Genomic DNA, 12996 nt, shown 5'->3' with positions numbered 1-12996 from the left:
TACTGCGCGCTAGCGCCTTAGCTGCAGGTGTTGAAAGTGCTGTTAGTCGATTCCTCGTGGTCGGTTCTCCTAGATAGCGTGCTTTCCTAGCGGTTTTCAGAAAACTCGAAGTTGGTGTTGTGACATACTCTTCTTAGCTGCTTCGCCAAACTGCTCGCCTAACTGAATCTTAAGACAGTTAAACTCTATGTAATAGTCTCTTACTAAGAGCTTGCCTTATTTAAGAGTTAAAAGGCGATTAAGTGCTTTAGACTTCTAGTATAGGTCGTTAAACTGCTAGTCCATAAAGCTCTAGAGGTCTTCAATGTGGCGTTTACTCTAGTTCTGTATTGCCTAGGGTAGAAGTACATCCGCTGCCTTGCCCGTACACCTACTAACCACATACTCGATCTAAGCGAGGCTTAAAGTTCCTTTGTACTCGTGCTAGAGCTTAGCTTAAGTCTTATATTTAAACGCTACGTACTTTGTTTAATCTCTATTAAATAGTTCTAGGTGCGGGAACTTGTTCCTACGCGCAGCTGGCTTAGCAATTGCGGCTGCTGCTAGGGGAGGCGTGAAGGCTCTATAGGACGACTCTGAACGCCCCTCAGCTTGGTTACGCTCGAGTGCCACGAGCCGTTCCGTTAGCACCTAGTTCTGGGCTGTTAACCGATTCATCAGCTCCATCATCTAGGCCATGGCATCCTAGTTGGCCTTCGGCGAGCCTCCTTGCCTTAGTGAGCCCTTTCCTCCCACGACGGCCGATCGTTTAGCGACCGCTTTAATCGTTGGCCTAATTGCTACCTCCTTCTATCTGTCCTCTCTAAGCATTTGTGTAATTTCACGCAGGATCTTTTTATCTAATACTCCTGCCTAGTTCTTAGTAGCAGCGTACGCCGCTAGCTCTTCTACATTCAAGTTTAGAACGTTAATCTCCATTGCCTAATTCGTTTTGGACGTCTCGTTCTTTGCCTGCTAATATGCAGGGCTTCTAGTCGCTCTTTGATCCGCTCGCGCAGTCCTAGACTGCGGCCTACTCCTCGTCAGTGAGGACTAGTAGGGCTTACCTTTAGCTGTCCTTGTTACTAGCTAGAATCTAAACAGCGTTCTGTCGCTGTTGTGTCGCGTCCCTAGGAAGACTTGCGTCTTGCTATCTCGCTCGTGGGATCTTGTCTTCTATTAAGAGTAATCGCACGGCCTGCACCTCGTCCGATAGAGGATCGACAGGACTTCTTACTACAACGTCCGCTTCTAGCTAACTGTACACTAGGCCTAAGTGGCCTTTAGGTAGTTTATTACGCGACGTTGTGCCTATAGCTTAGCTTTCTAAGACACAATAGGACTTCCTAGACAGGTCCTAGGCGACTAATTCGCCTACTGTCTCTCACGGCTGAACTTCCTGCGAAGCTCTGCCCTAGGTGTACTGTCTTACAACGGTCTACCTTCTCGCTACACTAAAGGCCTTTCGTACCTATTACAGCACTAACTCTATATTACTAGCTCGCACTAACAACACGCTTTAAAACTTAGTTAAAAGATAGTCTGCCTAAGGCTTATGTCTAATTAGGATTAAATATAAAATGTAAGGGGCTGCGCTCTAGGGAGCATTCGCGAGGTATACAAGAGGTTGTATTTAATAAAAAGCTATCTACTCTACTTACGTGGTGTTTATTTACTTATTAGAGAAAGGTTATGCTAGAGTATCTAAGCGCGTTGTCTGAGCGCTGCTCGGTCTGAACGTAGTTCAGATGGTGCGCGCGCAGCTTGGCCCGAGATTCCATCGAGGAGCTATCCAAAGGGCGTTCAGCCCGTTACAGCTTCATGTACAACTATAAAGGTCCTTGCCATGTCTAGAGGCCTAAGACTGCGCAGGAGAAGAGAGACGCTGCTCTCTAAATTAAAGAGTTAAATAAGGCTCTAGAGCCTCTTATAAGAGAGGCGTAGGAGCTTATAACAGGCATAAAGAGGCTTAGATTACGTAACAAGCCTAGCAGAGTTCCACAATAGAGATAGGTAAAAGAGACGGGTAAGCTAGCTCGTGAGAGCAGTCGTGGTGGCATTAATTAGTGGCGTTACTAGACTTAAGTTCTTATCCTAAAGCTAATTCCCTTCGCAAAGGAGTGCTAAAAAGAGAGACTACGTGTCTTTATTTAAGAAGATAAGGCACCTTCGCATACCTACCACGCTTAAAGAACTATATACTAAAACGCTAAGATAGAGCAGCTCCTATAGCTAGGCAATTCACCTAATCTTAACGCTATTAAAGCAGCCTAGCTATAGCTTAAAAGAAAAACAACACGAAGAGGCGCACTAAAAAGTTAGGCAGAAGGGACAAAAGTATAGCAATAGTACTAGGATAAGCTACCTTAACACTAAATTTAAGCTTAGATAGAGCGTATTCCGTTTTATATTCAAGAAATCATTAAACTTAAAGGTGGCAATGAGTACAAAGAGGGGCGGCGGGACCGATCTACATAGCTTCGGCCCTATTTTCGGCGGTAATCAATGCACCCCTGTCAGCAAGAACTTTTGACAGTCACCTCCGTACGGTTACACAAGGGGATGTCTTGTGACTCTAAGACTAGCTAAGGGTCTATATTAGCTACTCCGTTTTTACTTTCACGCTACCACACACCTCTTAGACTCAAACAGTCTAGCTGGGCTTTTCATTGCTCTATTTATTAGCGACCAATATCTATTCTGAAAGTGATTGCGACGTGCCGACATGTTGTGAAAGCTGCTGCTTCAGTACGTCGAAATCACGCATGGAAGAAATGACTAATAACATCTTCTACCATCTTATATCACACTAGAGCTGCAGCATGATAGGTTAGGCTTTCTAAGATATACCCCTGTAAAACTATAGTAGGAACTAGAATTAGTTTCGGTGAAAGAGAGATTCTACTTTCTTGAAATCTCACACAAGTAAAGGGTTTCAGGTCAGGTGTCAGTATGTGCCCTGGTGCGATCTATTTCGATTTGGTATTGAGCTTGAACGAGCAGTCTTGACAGTTTTGCAAGTGGCTCAGGTACTATCTACGAAATGTACAATCATTCCATTCACTTTACCAGGGAACCTTGCCAATAGCCCAATACGAGAACACGCCATTTTAAAGTACTACCAGCCCCTCTATTCACGCTTTTTGAAGTTGTAGTAGGCAAAGTTGGGGTCGGGGTCAGCTGTCCCATCGACTGCCTTCTTTGCCTGGTCCCGCTTGAAGTTGTAGTAGGCGAAGTTAGGATCAGGATCGGCTGAGTTTTCCGTCGCCTTCTTTTCCTGGTCCCGCTTGAAGTTGTAGTAGGCAAAGTTGGGATCAGGATCAGTTTTGGTAGCCACAGTGTTACCCATGTCTCCACTGGCTATGTCATCTCGATCAGCTTCAAAAACTCGGTTTTGGGGCTCTTAACACATACGAACAGGAGCAGCCTCAGCGCAGAGAGCTGCAAGAAGAAGTACAGTTGGCTGTAGCTTGTAAAAATGCATTGTGGATATAGATACTTAGATTCGAATCACTATATGGAGAAGAAAAGGAAGATGATGAGCAACTATCGGTAGTTATCCTGATGATGCCTTTGCGGAGGAAGTAATGGCAGTTAAATATTTGCAATAACCGATTGAGATCACACACTTTTGGTGAAGTCTCGGGGCTATAACGGCCACTGATTGAGAAATTTTAGTACACCGCTGGTATATTATCATTTAGCTCCGACCCACACGGTGTATATGTCCGCATCACTTGCCAATCGATTATTAGTCAGTGCTACCCACTTACATTCGCGTCGAGAATCATAAAATAATATTTCCGTATCATGGGCCGAATAGAAACGCGGCATGGCTCGATTCGGGCGTACGATTTGAGCTCATACTTGCATCCTACGATCGAACCGAGTTTTAGTGCCGCGACTTTCTGCTCTTTGATAAGCTTTTGGGAAAGCATCGAGCTGTGGCAAACAGTTCTTCAGTCTCATCTATTTTTGCTTCTATAATATTCTACATTCATCCAGTCCACTCCTTACTTAGCCATGCCCTCCGAATATGCTCATCGGTATCAAAAAGTTGGTGCTGCAGACCTGGAGAATGCAACGGAGATTCACAGTACAAAATCATCCAAACCATGTTCACTATGGCAGTGGCAGATCATAATTATAGTAATGGTATCTACTATCACTATTTTTGCCACTATCACGGGGATTTATCACATCAGTCAAGCAAACTTACATCTGAAAGAAGTAGAGGAATCAAGCTTGGGAAATCGCCCTTTCAATCACTGCGGAACTACGGCAGAGGAAGCTCGTAAACGGGGATGTCTATTCGAGATACACAACTTCGCTTGGGTACCACCACAATGCTACGATGAAGAGCTCGGCCAAGACTGGAATTCCTACAATAGATGGGAATTTTCCTGGGCAGCAAACGATAGCTCTGCAACCAACGCGTCATTTGTCCAACAGTGCCGTGCTGGCGATGTTGAGGCTGCTTGGGTCCCGTGGTACCAGCATATGGCACATTGCTCATTCATTCTGAAGAAATATCTTCGTTCTGTCATGTTCGACCGGCCAATGGACAATTGGACTTCGGAATGGCACCACAACGAGCATTGCACGAATATGATGGCGCGTCCGAATGTCAACCCCTACCTTTTCAACAGTCTTCTACACTTGAAATTCCCAGTCTGCGATTATTCATGGAAGACGAATCGGCCAGAATCAACGGAGGTGAAACCCTTATATCATGGTTAAGCTAGGAATTCGGCGATCTATGTATTTATCAAGGCCATTCGATACGACCAACTATTGAACAAATTCACTGAGATGTTCATTCTCAACCCAATCTTTAGGTAGCGGATGTTCCTCTGTCATTACTTCCCAACCTGAATAATCTTTCACTTCCCCATTTTCCACAACCTTTCGATTGTCTGACCACTTCCAATCAACCCATCGATCTGCAGCCCACTTTTTGATTTTTTCGAAGTTTCTACAGACGTGAGTTATCGTTATCTTGGGTACGACAGACTTGATTTCGTCATTCCACTCGTAATGCATAGGGGTTACATCTGCATTACACATCAATGACTGTCTAATCGACTCAATACAATGATCTAGTGAATTGTCAGCTCCAAAACATCATGTCGCTGATTATTGCTAGGAACTCACCGACATGAAGCCATGGTACGTAGTTCACCATTCCATCTGGCTTGAGAAGGGTAATATTGTATCTTCTTGGGTAAAACGATTTGCGTAGAGTGTCCTGTTTCGCACATTTAGATAAGTCGTCGATTTAAAGACCAGATTCTCATACTAAACAGTGTAACTGGTGAAAAACGTCTAGGCCAATCATATGTTTGTCTTCGAACCCAACTATAGGAACATTTATCGACTGGTTGTAAAGCATACTATTTTCTTTAGGGCTGATTTGAACTGCTCGACCCTCTATGCTTTGTTATTGAAGCATCATAAGTAGAAAGTATTGATACTTACTCGAGTGTAGTTCCTCCCACAGAGCATCTTGATCATCGTTTGGCCAACCCTTATATTCAGAAGGCATTTTCCCAAACTCAGGGAAAAATGTATGGGTCTCATACTGGATCGCGCTATTCGCAGGTGCTGTGTGATCTTTAGATAAGTGACTTGCGAATCAAAGTTGCAGACCGTACAATAAATGTTCGAGACAGTAGGAGATTGGAGGGGACTTTTGACCAAGTAGAGCAAAGCTAACAGTAGTATCAAGTTTGACGAGCAAGACACAAGCAACCCCCATTGAAATGATCGCTTCGCATTTGTAACACGCCTCGATATGACCTCCTCATCTAGGAGAGTCATTGTTGCTTCTGTATAGCCACAGTTGGAATTATGCATTGCCGTAAGTTGTTTTAGGTGATGTGATGAAGATTTTGGCTTGATGGGTCGCATTGTCGGAGAATTTCGAATGAAGCACATTAAAACGGTTAGGTATATTGGTTTGCTAGGAATCAGTTTAGTTTCTGCGAGTTTTGATACGACGTTGTTAGGATGAGGTGAATTGGTTCAAGCCGTGTCATAAATGCCGAGGTATTCGGCCCTTTTATGCACAGTTCATAGATTGCTCATAACTAGCACAAACGCGCTGTGAGAGGTTTTGCATCGGTCCATGTGACCTCAACTACAGATCGCAAGGGGATCAAGATCACCGATCTATTGGTACTTCTATCAGATAGAGGGATTTGTTTAGGACTACCCACTTTTTTGCAAAAAACGCCTCGCAGCTGTTATACTTACTATCTTCCTCCTTAATAGTCATTGATGGAGGTTATTCGGGAGAATTCCCTTACTTAACATGGGTCTCGAAGTTTCTAGTCTGATCTGGGTACCCACAATTTTTCGATATGTTACTCTTCTACCAATCCTTGGAGCTGGCATTGAAAATTAGCCAATGTATGACTGAGTCAAACAACATATTGCGCAGTCATTCTGTTCTGAACTCATCTTTTTCTATCCATTCATGCTTGTGGAATTTGCTAACAAAACATATCCTAATATGCCTCAAAGATATTCGGAAGAATCGTTGTCAGATGAATTAGCATCTTTTATACAGCAAAACCCTAACCCCCATAGTAGGAAATCTCGGATTTTGAGGTGGATAAAGTTTTCGATCAACATTCTGTTCTTGATCTTGCTGATCGCTATATTGGGACTGCTTGTTCAGGTTGAGCTGAAAATCGATTTTGGGGGAGACGTCAATCATCTCTTTCCAAGATGTGAGTCCTATGTTTCGCATCTACAATAGTGTGATTTCAATCTAACAGTGTCGTTATAGTGTCAGAAGAGCGTCTTAGGTTTGAACCACAGTTGGACGTTTTCACTTTGAACTACAGCTCTAGTACAGAAGCACAAATTGTGAGACAACGATGGCAAAACTTGTTACCTAGTACGTACCTCATTAACTATGACAATTTTTTGGCCTTTGTGGTTAAGGGTGCTAATACCCATATGCAGAGGGTGGTGGTAATGTTCATGTGCCCGAGCATACTCGTTATAAAGATTTAAGCGAGCCCTTCCTTGATCCTAATGGCACGCCGTTATGGAAAGTCTCCTGGACACACCAACTACACTGTCTATACTACATCATGGATGCCTACGATCAGGTTATAAGATATGGCCCGAAAGGGACTGAAAACCAAGTTCAAGAGGGTCATAGTTCAGTTCATACGAACCACTGCTTCGACTATCTTCGGCAAGCAATCCTCTGCAATAGCGATATGACATTGGAAGGCGGCACAAGGCCTGGAGATCACAAAGGAACCAACGGATTTGGACATCTTCATTCTTGCAGGAACAATAAAGAAGCCGTGCAGTGGATTGAAAACAACAGGGTATCGGACAAGCGTTTCATCATCGATATCCATGCACCTGTTTGATTAGCATTCATTGAGGTTTCTTTAATTCTATGGAAACGTATATGACACAAATTGAGGGCTGCATACTAAACCGTTAAGTAAAAAGGGTGTTATTGGACTTGGGAGACATATGAGATGACAAGAATAACATGGAATCGGACCATGCTCATCTCCGTCATACCTCGGATTAAAAAAAATGTGATAATGTTGCATCAATGAGTGACGCGTTGTAGTTGCGGTGATTACTCACATAGGTCCAAGCTGTGTCTATTAGCAATATCTGTGCTCCCTTTAGCGGTGTACTATACCCCAGTTGACGGCGAGAAGCGCGATATGTTGTTTCTCGGTTTTTCTTTTTAGACCCACCGCCGATCCATGCATCCTAATGTCGGATGTCACAATGACACCGCCATGGTCTCGTTGAATGTACATGGGAAAAGTAGTCTCCGCGGTTTGGACCGATGCTCAGAGTATCCTTAGATCTTGGTCAGCTGAGTGCGCATATATTGCCTATTATCTTGAAAAAATTATGCGTGTAGTATTACTCACAGATGATTATTTTGATTCGCATCAAAATCACAGAAAGACATGTCTTGTTGACTTTTGAATTGGTACATACTATCACATTACCTCTCCCAAGATGGATCCGGAACCAGAAGGATTCCGCTCTTCTACTGAAACAACGACTTCCCTACACGCATGGACTGACGGCGAAAATATCTCACTAATTCATCGAAATCATGCAGAAATAGCCACACGTAAAGGGTGGAAGTATAGATATCTGTGGCATGGCCTTTCGTACACCACAGTCATTCTTTTGACAAGCCTTATCTCGATCTTCATCTCTATGAAAGGATACACTAGATCTGATTGCTCTTGCTCACTAGATGCAACATGTAAGATTACCAAAAACGTTTATAAATAGCTACTTACATATCCAGCTCACACTGGTAGCCTTCAAGCGGATTTAGTTATGGTTAACTCAACTCCCGATGAACCCGTTGAAAATGCTTTATCAAATGAGATGAAGCTACAAAAAGCTTGGGATACATTGGCTGAACGTTCCGATGGTGTCACAGTGGTTGTTCCTGAAAAACTTGAACAGGAACGCGGAATACTCCCCGAATCACCAAAGGTCACTCGTAATGGAGTGTCAGGATACCTGGTTACCTTGGATAGTATGCATCAAGCAAATTGCGTGGTAATTTTCCTAGATTCTCATCATTACGATCAATCAAACACTAATTGAAAACACAGGATGCTGCGTGGCGTCGTCTTTGGTTCAATCATGAAGACGATAAATTACATGGGCCAATGGCGAATCACAATATCTCAGATCAGTGGTACAAAGATCATATCAGTAGGAACTATCTTCGCTTTGAAACAAATGCCAGCATGACCTAACTTTTCTTTAGCACACTGTTTGAAGATCCTAAAACAGTCAATTCTCTGTAAGATGAATGTGGACATGGTTATGGGATATATTCAGTGGAACAAGTCAGATCCAAATGACTTCATTCATTTTGAGAAGAACCACATATGCAAAAACTACACTAAAGTCCTTGGATGGATCAAGAATAAAGAAGAACCCTAAGATAACTCCCCAATGTTCATTCGTTCTAGACGCTAAGAGCTTTTGTTACCTCTTATGTATTATTTCTTTGCACAACACTTCTCGAGTTTTGTAGCGTACTGTTATAGTTCTCAAGTTTCTATAGAAGAGTGCTTGCCATTGAGGAGAATGATCCAGGATCTAATAGTGATTGTTCCTAGCGAAATCAGTTTAGTAAATCACGGTATTTCTTGAGTGACTCAAGTTTCAACCGAATATGATTCATGTGGAAATTTCATACATACAAATAGGGTTCGCACCCAATGGAGATCTAATGCTTGAGGTAGAGAGCTTTCTCATGTGCTTAACTTGAGTTGAAGATATCGTAATAAAGTATGATTATCTTTGAGAAGCTGCTTTGACTAATGTAGCTACATAGTCTTAAGAACCGCTCTCTTCTTGTATGAATGAGTTGATGCCGATTGCTATCACACCCATTAGAGCGCTAAGCCAGAACGGTAGACCCGTTAGATTTCGATCTAAACCATATGCAAGGAGACGGCCTGATATAGCTGAGCTAGACGCTCTAGTCGCTGTAGAAGCAAAAAAGGCAATGCTTTGGGTTCTTGCTAGGGCAGAGGGATGTGGTGATGACTGCGCTACAAGTATGAGCTGGCAAGGCATTACGCAGCCTACAAATAGCCCTGATATAGTAGCAAGGAACACAATAAAGCCCCAGATGAAAAATCCCGTTTTTTCTGAGGGTGGAGGCGTGCTCGAAGGCAAAACCGCAAAGTATGGATATAGAAACCATATCAAGGGGAATGCGAACATAAGGTACCTCCACGTCTTCAATACCCCTAGGCTCTGAGTAATTCGAGGGTATAATAATAGTTGGAATGGAAGTCCCAATATCCCTACGATAGAACTTGGGTGTAAGTATTGGTGATGAAGTATAAAATTTTGGGGAACTGAGTTGTAGAGGGACTTACCAAATATACATGTCGTCCACGCGAGTGAGCTGGGCTTATATCCAGCACCACCACTGAACCGAAACGGTAATACCATTTGACGTTTCTGCTCTTCACTTGCCACAGGGAAACTCAGCAGGTTGTTCATAGCGTCGCTAGTTACGCTGACCTGCATGTCCTGAAGAACCCCTGCAAATAGAACGAGCATCATCTTCTTGGTAAATGTGCGAGACATTGGTAGAAAATACTCCGTCTTGCTGTCGCCATTACTTCCCTCTGTCAAATGACTTAGTTGCATTGATGAGCCTCTTTGATCAGCATGTTCCGTTCTGTCAACAGACTCCACTTCTCCGTTCTCATCAATATCAAGACGGATGGCTTCGTAACGCGCTGGTTGGTGGCTAGACCAGCTGAAGAACGAAACGAGTCTTCTTGATATTGCAATTCCGGGGTCATATTTGTCGCGTAAGGATTCTAAGGTCTTGTTTTGGTAAATTAAGTGTACATGGATATGTGTGTTAATGGAAACTATAGTCTCACTGACCTCTTCAAGAAATAAGAAGGTTGCCAATAGAGGCACCAGTAACAGTACGGAGTTAATCAAAGGTGGTAACGCGTAGGGATATCTATCCAGTAAGGAGTGGTTGTTGATCTGTGTTTGAGGATTGGCTTCGACTGTCAAGCCTGCTATAAGCGGGCCAAGGACTGATGCGAGGCTGGTGCATATCGGCAGCAATACAAACGCTCTGGCTTGGAACCTGTAAAACTAAGAATTAGGAGCTAATCAAGCACTTATCGCGGCAATATGAAGCAATCATCAACCTTAAGATACAGGAAGAACTTGCCGTTTTTGTGGTACCACTTCAGAAACTAGTGTCCTTACTATGGCGGTGTTATTATTGGAGAAGCCTTGTGCAGCATAGATGGCGAGAGCCTGTCTGTAACTTGAAATGAAGCAAAGAGACAGGTTGCTAAGGACTGAAGTTTTAGATCAGGAATAATTAGCGTTATGCATTTTGCAGAATATTAGGATAATGATTAACGAACATGAACAGCTCAGGGCAAGAAGCACGGCGAGTTTCCTTCCACCAAGAGGTGAATCTGCAATGCGACCCCAGAGAAAAGACGAAACACATTGAGTCAGCATATAGACTGACCGAAGATTCGATGCCTGTCTTATGATCTCATCCTCTGGTAAGGTTGGGTCGAGATATCGAAGCTGGTAAAATATGTATGAGTTGAGACATAATACCGTGATAGGTTCAGTTATTCGTATCATGCACAGAACGAGCAACTGCCCTTTTCGTGGTAAGGAAGCCCAGCTAGGTCGTTTGTACTGGTTTACCATCCCTGTAGCTGGTTGAAAAGTCTACTCTCACCAAAATCGAGATGGAAGCAAACCTATCAAATAAGATAGACTAGCCTTGGAAGTGGCGGAATGGAAACAAAGATAGACTATTGATATCGATTTTTTCTTCTCGAAGATTGAAACCGCTGGAGGTAGACAAGATGTTAGTATGTGTGGAGCCCTCGTATCGAAAAACAGCTCATCCCAACTATTGACCGACATTCTATGTACCTCATCAATCGGAGGCTCTGTGCTTTGTAGCGGCTGTGCGACTATCGGGCCGGATGTGCTATCGGTGAATTTCGCGGTTGAAGCAGAATAAGCCGTGGCTGATGAAAGACAGAAACATCAATGAGGAACCCTGTTGACTTGACAAATAACTGGATGTATTAGATCACTCTAATTCTCCCTGAATGCAACATAGAATTGTATTTCATGTGTTACGTGTCTTGCTGTTTGTCATAACTATACTGCAGATATGATGACGCGCATGTTACTCTTCGTTTGGACAATTGCGCTAGCGCTGTGCATTCAAATTATCCAAGGCATAAAGCACAATGACGAACCTTCTTCAGACCTGTTCATTGTTGAACTTCAAGCAGATTGTGTAAAGTATTTCGATAATTTCGGTATCTCATGCGCTCATATATGCTATAGACCATCACATCATTTTTGGGTGAGGTGAGGACAATGGGGGTCGACATATCGAAGCGATTAGAACTCGAATCACGATTCTTTCATGGACTCTCATTCCAAGTAAACTACGTTCCTGATGGCATGAAAGCTTCGGAAGCCATCGTGAAACTTATGGGAGTCAAAAGCGTATGGCCGGTTCAACACCATACTTTGCCAGACTATGACACAAAGTGGACAGGCACCAAGCCTTCTAGCCTGCATCCTTCTGGGTCAAAAAGAGACATCACGAGACAATATCCACCCCACGTCATGACACAAATCGGTAGGTTAAGAGCCGATGGGATTACTGGATCTGGTATTAAAATTGCGATAATCGACACTGGGGTAGGTACTGGGATGGGAGGATAAGTACTCACTGCTAATCTTATACAAAGGTTGACTATTCCCATCCTCTACTTGGCAAATGCTTTGGAAAAGGTAAGTAGAAGAAGATGAAGGCATTGATGAGTTCTAACTTGTTCAAAAGGCTGTGTGGTAGGCTATGGGTTCGATTTTGTCGGCGATGAATACACTGGAAAGAATACACCCGTTCCCGATCCAGAGTATGTTGTTTATATTACCATTCGGTACTACCAAGCGTGTACTAACTGCATATTTTGATTAGCCCTATGGACTGCTCAGGTCACGGAACCCATGTTGCCGGGGTCATAGCAGCAAAAGAAAACGACTTTGGGTTTGCCGGGGCTGCTCCGGGTGTTGCCCTTGGTGCCTACCGTGTCTATGGGTGTCGTGGCAACCACCAACTTCGAGTTTTCTGGAAACCGCTAGGAAAGCACGCTATCTAAGAGAACCGACCTCAAAACACCAACTTCGAGTTTTCTGGAAACCGCTAGGAAAGCACGCTATCTAGGAGAACCGACCACGAGGAATCGACTAACAGCACTTTTAACACCTGCAGCTAAGGCGCTAGCGCGCAGTAGGGAGAAGAAGGAGGCCTTCCTTCGTTTTCTCACGCCTGTGAGAATTTTCTCACAGAGCTTGGGCTCTAATGCCAAGACTAGAGGGGCCAATAGGAACGCAGGAGCTTATTGAAGCTCAAATTCAACAAGAAACACAGACATATCAAAACAATAAAAA

General features: G+C 43.5%; 7 protein-coding genes across 7 annotated transcripts; 4 read left to right on the top strand and 3 right to left on the bottom strand.

Moving 5' to 3' along the window:
- Positions 1-3109: 3109 nt before the first annotated feature.
- On the bottom strand, positions 3110-3463 carry SETTUDRAFT_24373 (uncharacterized protein; the record flags this gene model as incomplete). The annotated part of the gene is made up of 2 exons (XM_008032984.1): positions 3110-3339; positions 3394-3463. 2 exons carry the CDS (start codon positions 3461-3463, stop codon positions 3110-3112), a joined length of 300 nt encoding a protein of 99 aa, XP_008031175.1.
- Positions 3464-4242: 779 nt separating this feature from the next.
- Positions 4243-4656, top strand: SETTUDRAFT_60216 (uncharacterized protein; the record flags this gene model as incomplete). Its single annotated transcript, XM_008033128.1, has 1 exon — positions 4243-4656. A coding segment is annotated over one exon (414 nt), but the record flags the coding sequence as incomplete, so codon positions are not given.
- A 114-nt stretch (positions 4657-4770) lies between these two features.
- Positions 4771-5584, bottom strand: SETTUDRAFT_100702 (uncharacterized protein; the record flags this gene model as incomplete). The annotated part of the gene is made up of 4 exons (XM_008033267.1): positions 4771-5078; positions 5134-5227; positions 5279-5409; positions 5458-5584. Coding segments are annotated over 4 exons (660 nt in total), but the record flags the coding sequence as incomplete, so codon positions are not given.
- A 909-nt stretch (positions 5585-6493) lies between these two features.
- SETTUDRAFT_35760 (uncharacterized protein) lies at positions 6494-7373 on the top strand (the record flags this gene model as incomplete). Its single annotated transcript, XM_008033056.1, has 3 exons — positions 6494-6713; positions 6773-6883; positions 6952-7373. The coding sequence occupies 3 exons, from the start codon at positions 6494-6496 to the stop codon at positions 7371-7373; spliced, it is 753 nt and encodes a 250-aa protein (XP_008031247.1).
- A 619-nt stretch (positions 7374-7992) lies between these two features.
- On the top strand, positions 7993-8946 carry SETTUDRAFT_35759 (uncharacterized protein; the record flags this gene model as incomplete). The annotated part of the gene is made up of 4 exons (XM_008033055.1): positions 7993-8248; positions 8294-8553; positions 8610-8712; positions 8768-8946. 4 exons carry the CDS (start codon positions 7993-7995, stop codon positions 8944-8946), a joined length of 798 nt encoding a protein of 265 aa, XP_008031246.1.
- Positions 8947-9345: 399 nt separating this feature from the next.
- SETTUDRAFT_157834 (uncharacterized protein) lies at positions 9346-11686 on the bottom strand (the record flags this gene model as incomplete). Its single annotated transcript, XM_008033266.1, has 7 exons — positions 9346-9821; positions 9897-10356; positions 10420-10633; positions 10721-10853; positions 10923-11211; positions 11455-11495; positions 11668-11686. The coding sequence occupies 7 exons, from the start codon at positions 11684-11686 to the stop codon at positions 9346-9348; spliced, it is 1632 nt and encodes a 543-aa protein (XP_008031457.1).
- A 476-nt stretch (positions 11687-12162) lies between these two features.
- SETTUDRAFT_63240 (uncharacterized protein) lies at positions 12163-12653 on the top strand (the record flags this gene model as incomplete). Its single annotated transcript, XM_008033130.1, has 4 exons — positions 12163-12243; positions 12294-12336; positions 12386-12461; positions 12524-12653. Coding segments are annotated over 4 exons (330 nt in total), but the record flags the coding sequence as incomplete, so codon positions are not given.
- Between the last annotated feature and the right edge of the window lie 343 nt (positions 12654-12996).

Source organism: Exserohilum turcica, assembly GCF_000359705.1.
Source record: "Exserohilum turcica Et28A unplaced genomic scaffold SETTUscaffold_9, whole genome shotgun sequence".
Lineage (NCBI taxonomy): Eukaryota > Fungi > Ascomycota > Dothideomycetes > Pleosporales > Pleosporaceae > Exserohilum > Exserohilum turcicum.
Note: the sequence above shows the minus strand (reverse complement) of the source record. Positions and strands in the feature narration are given on the sequence as shown.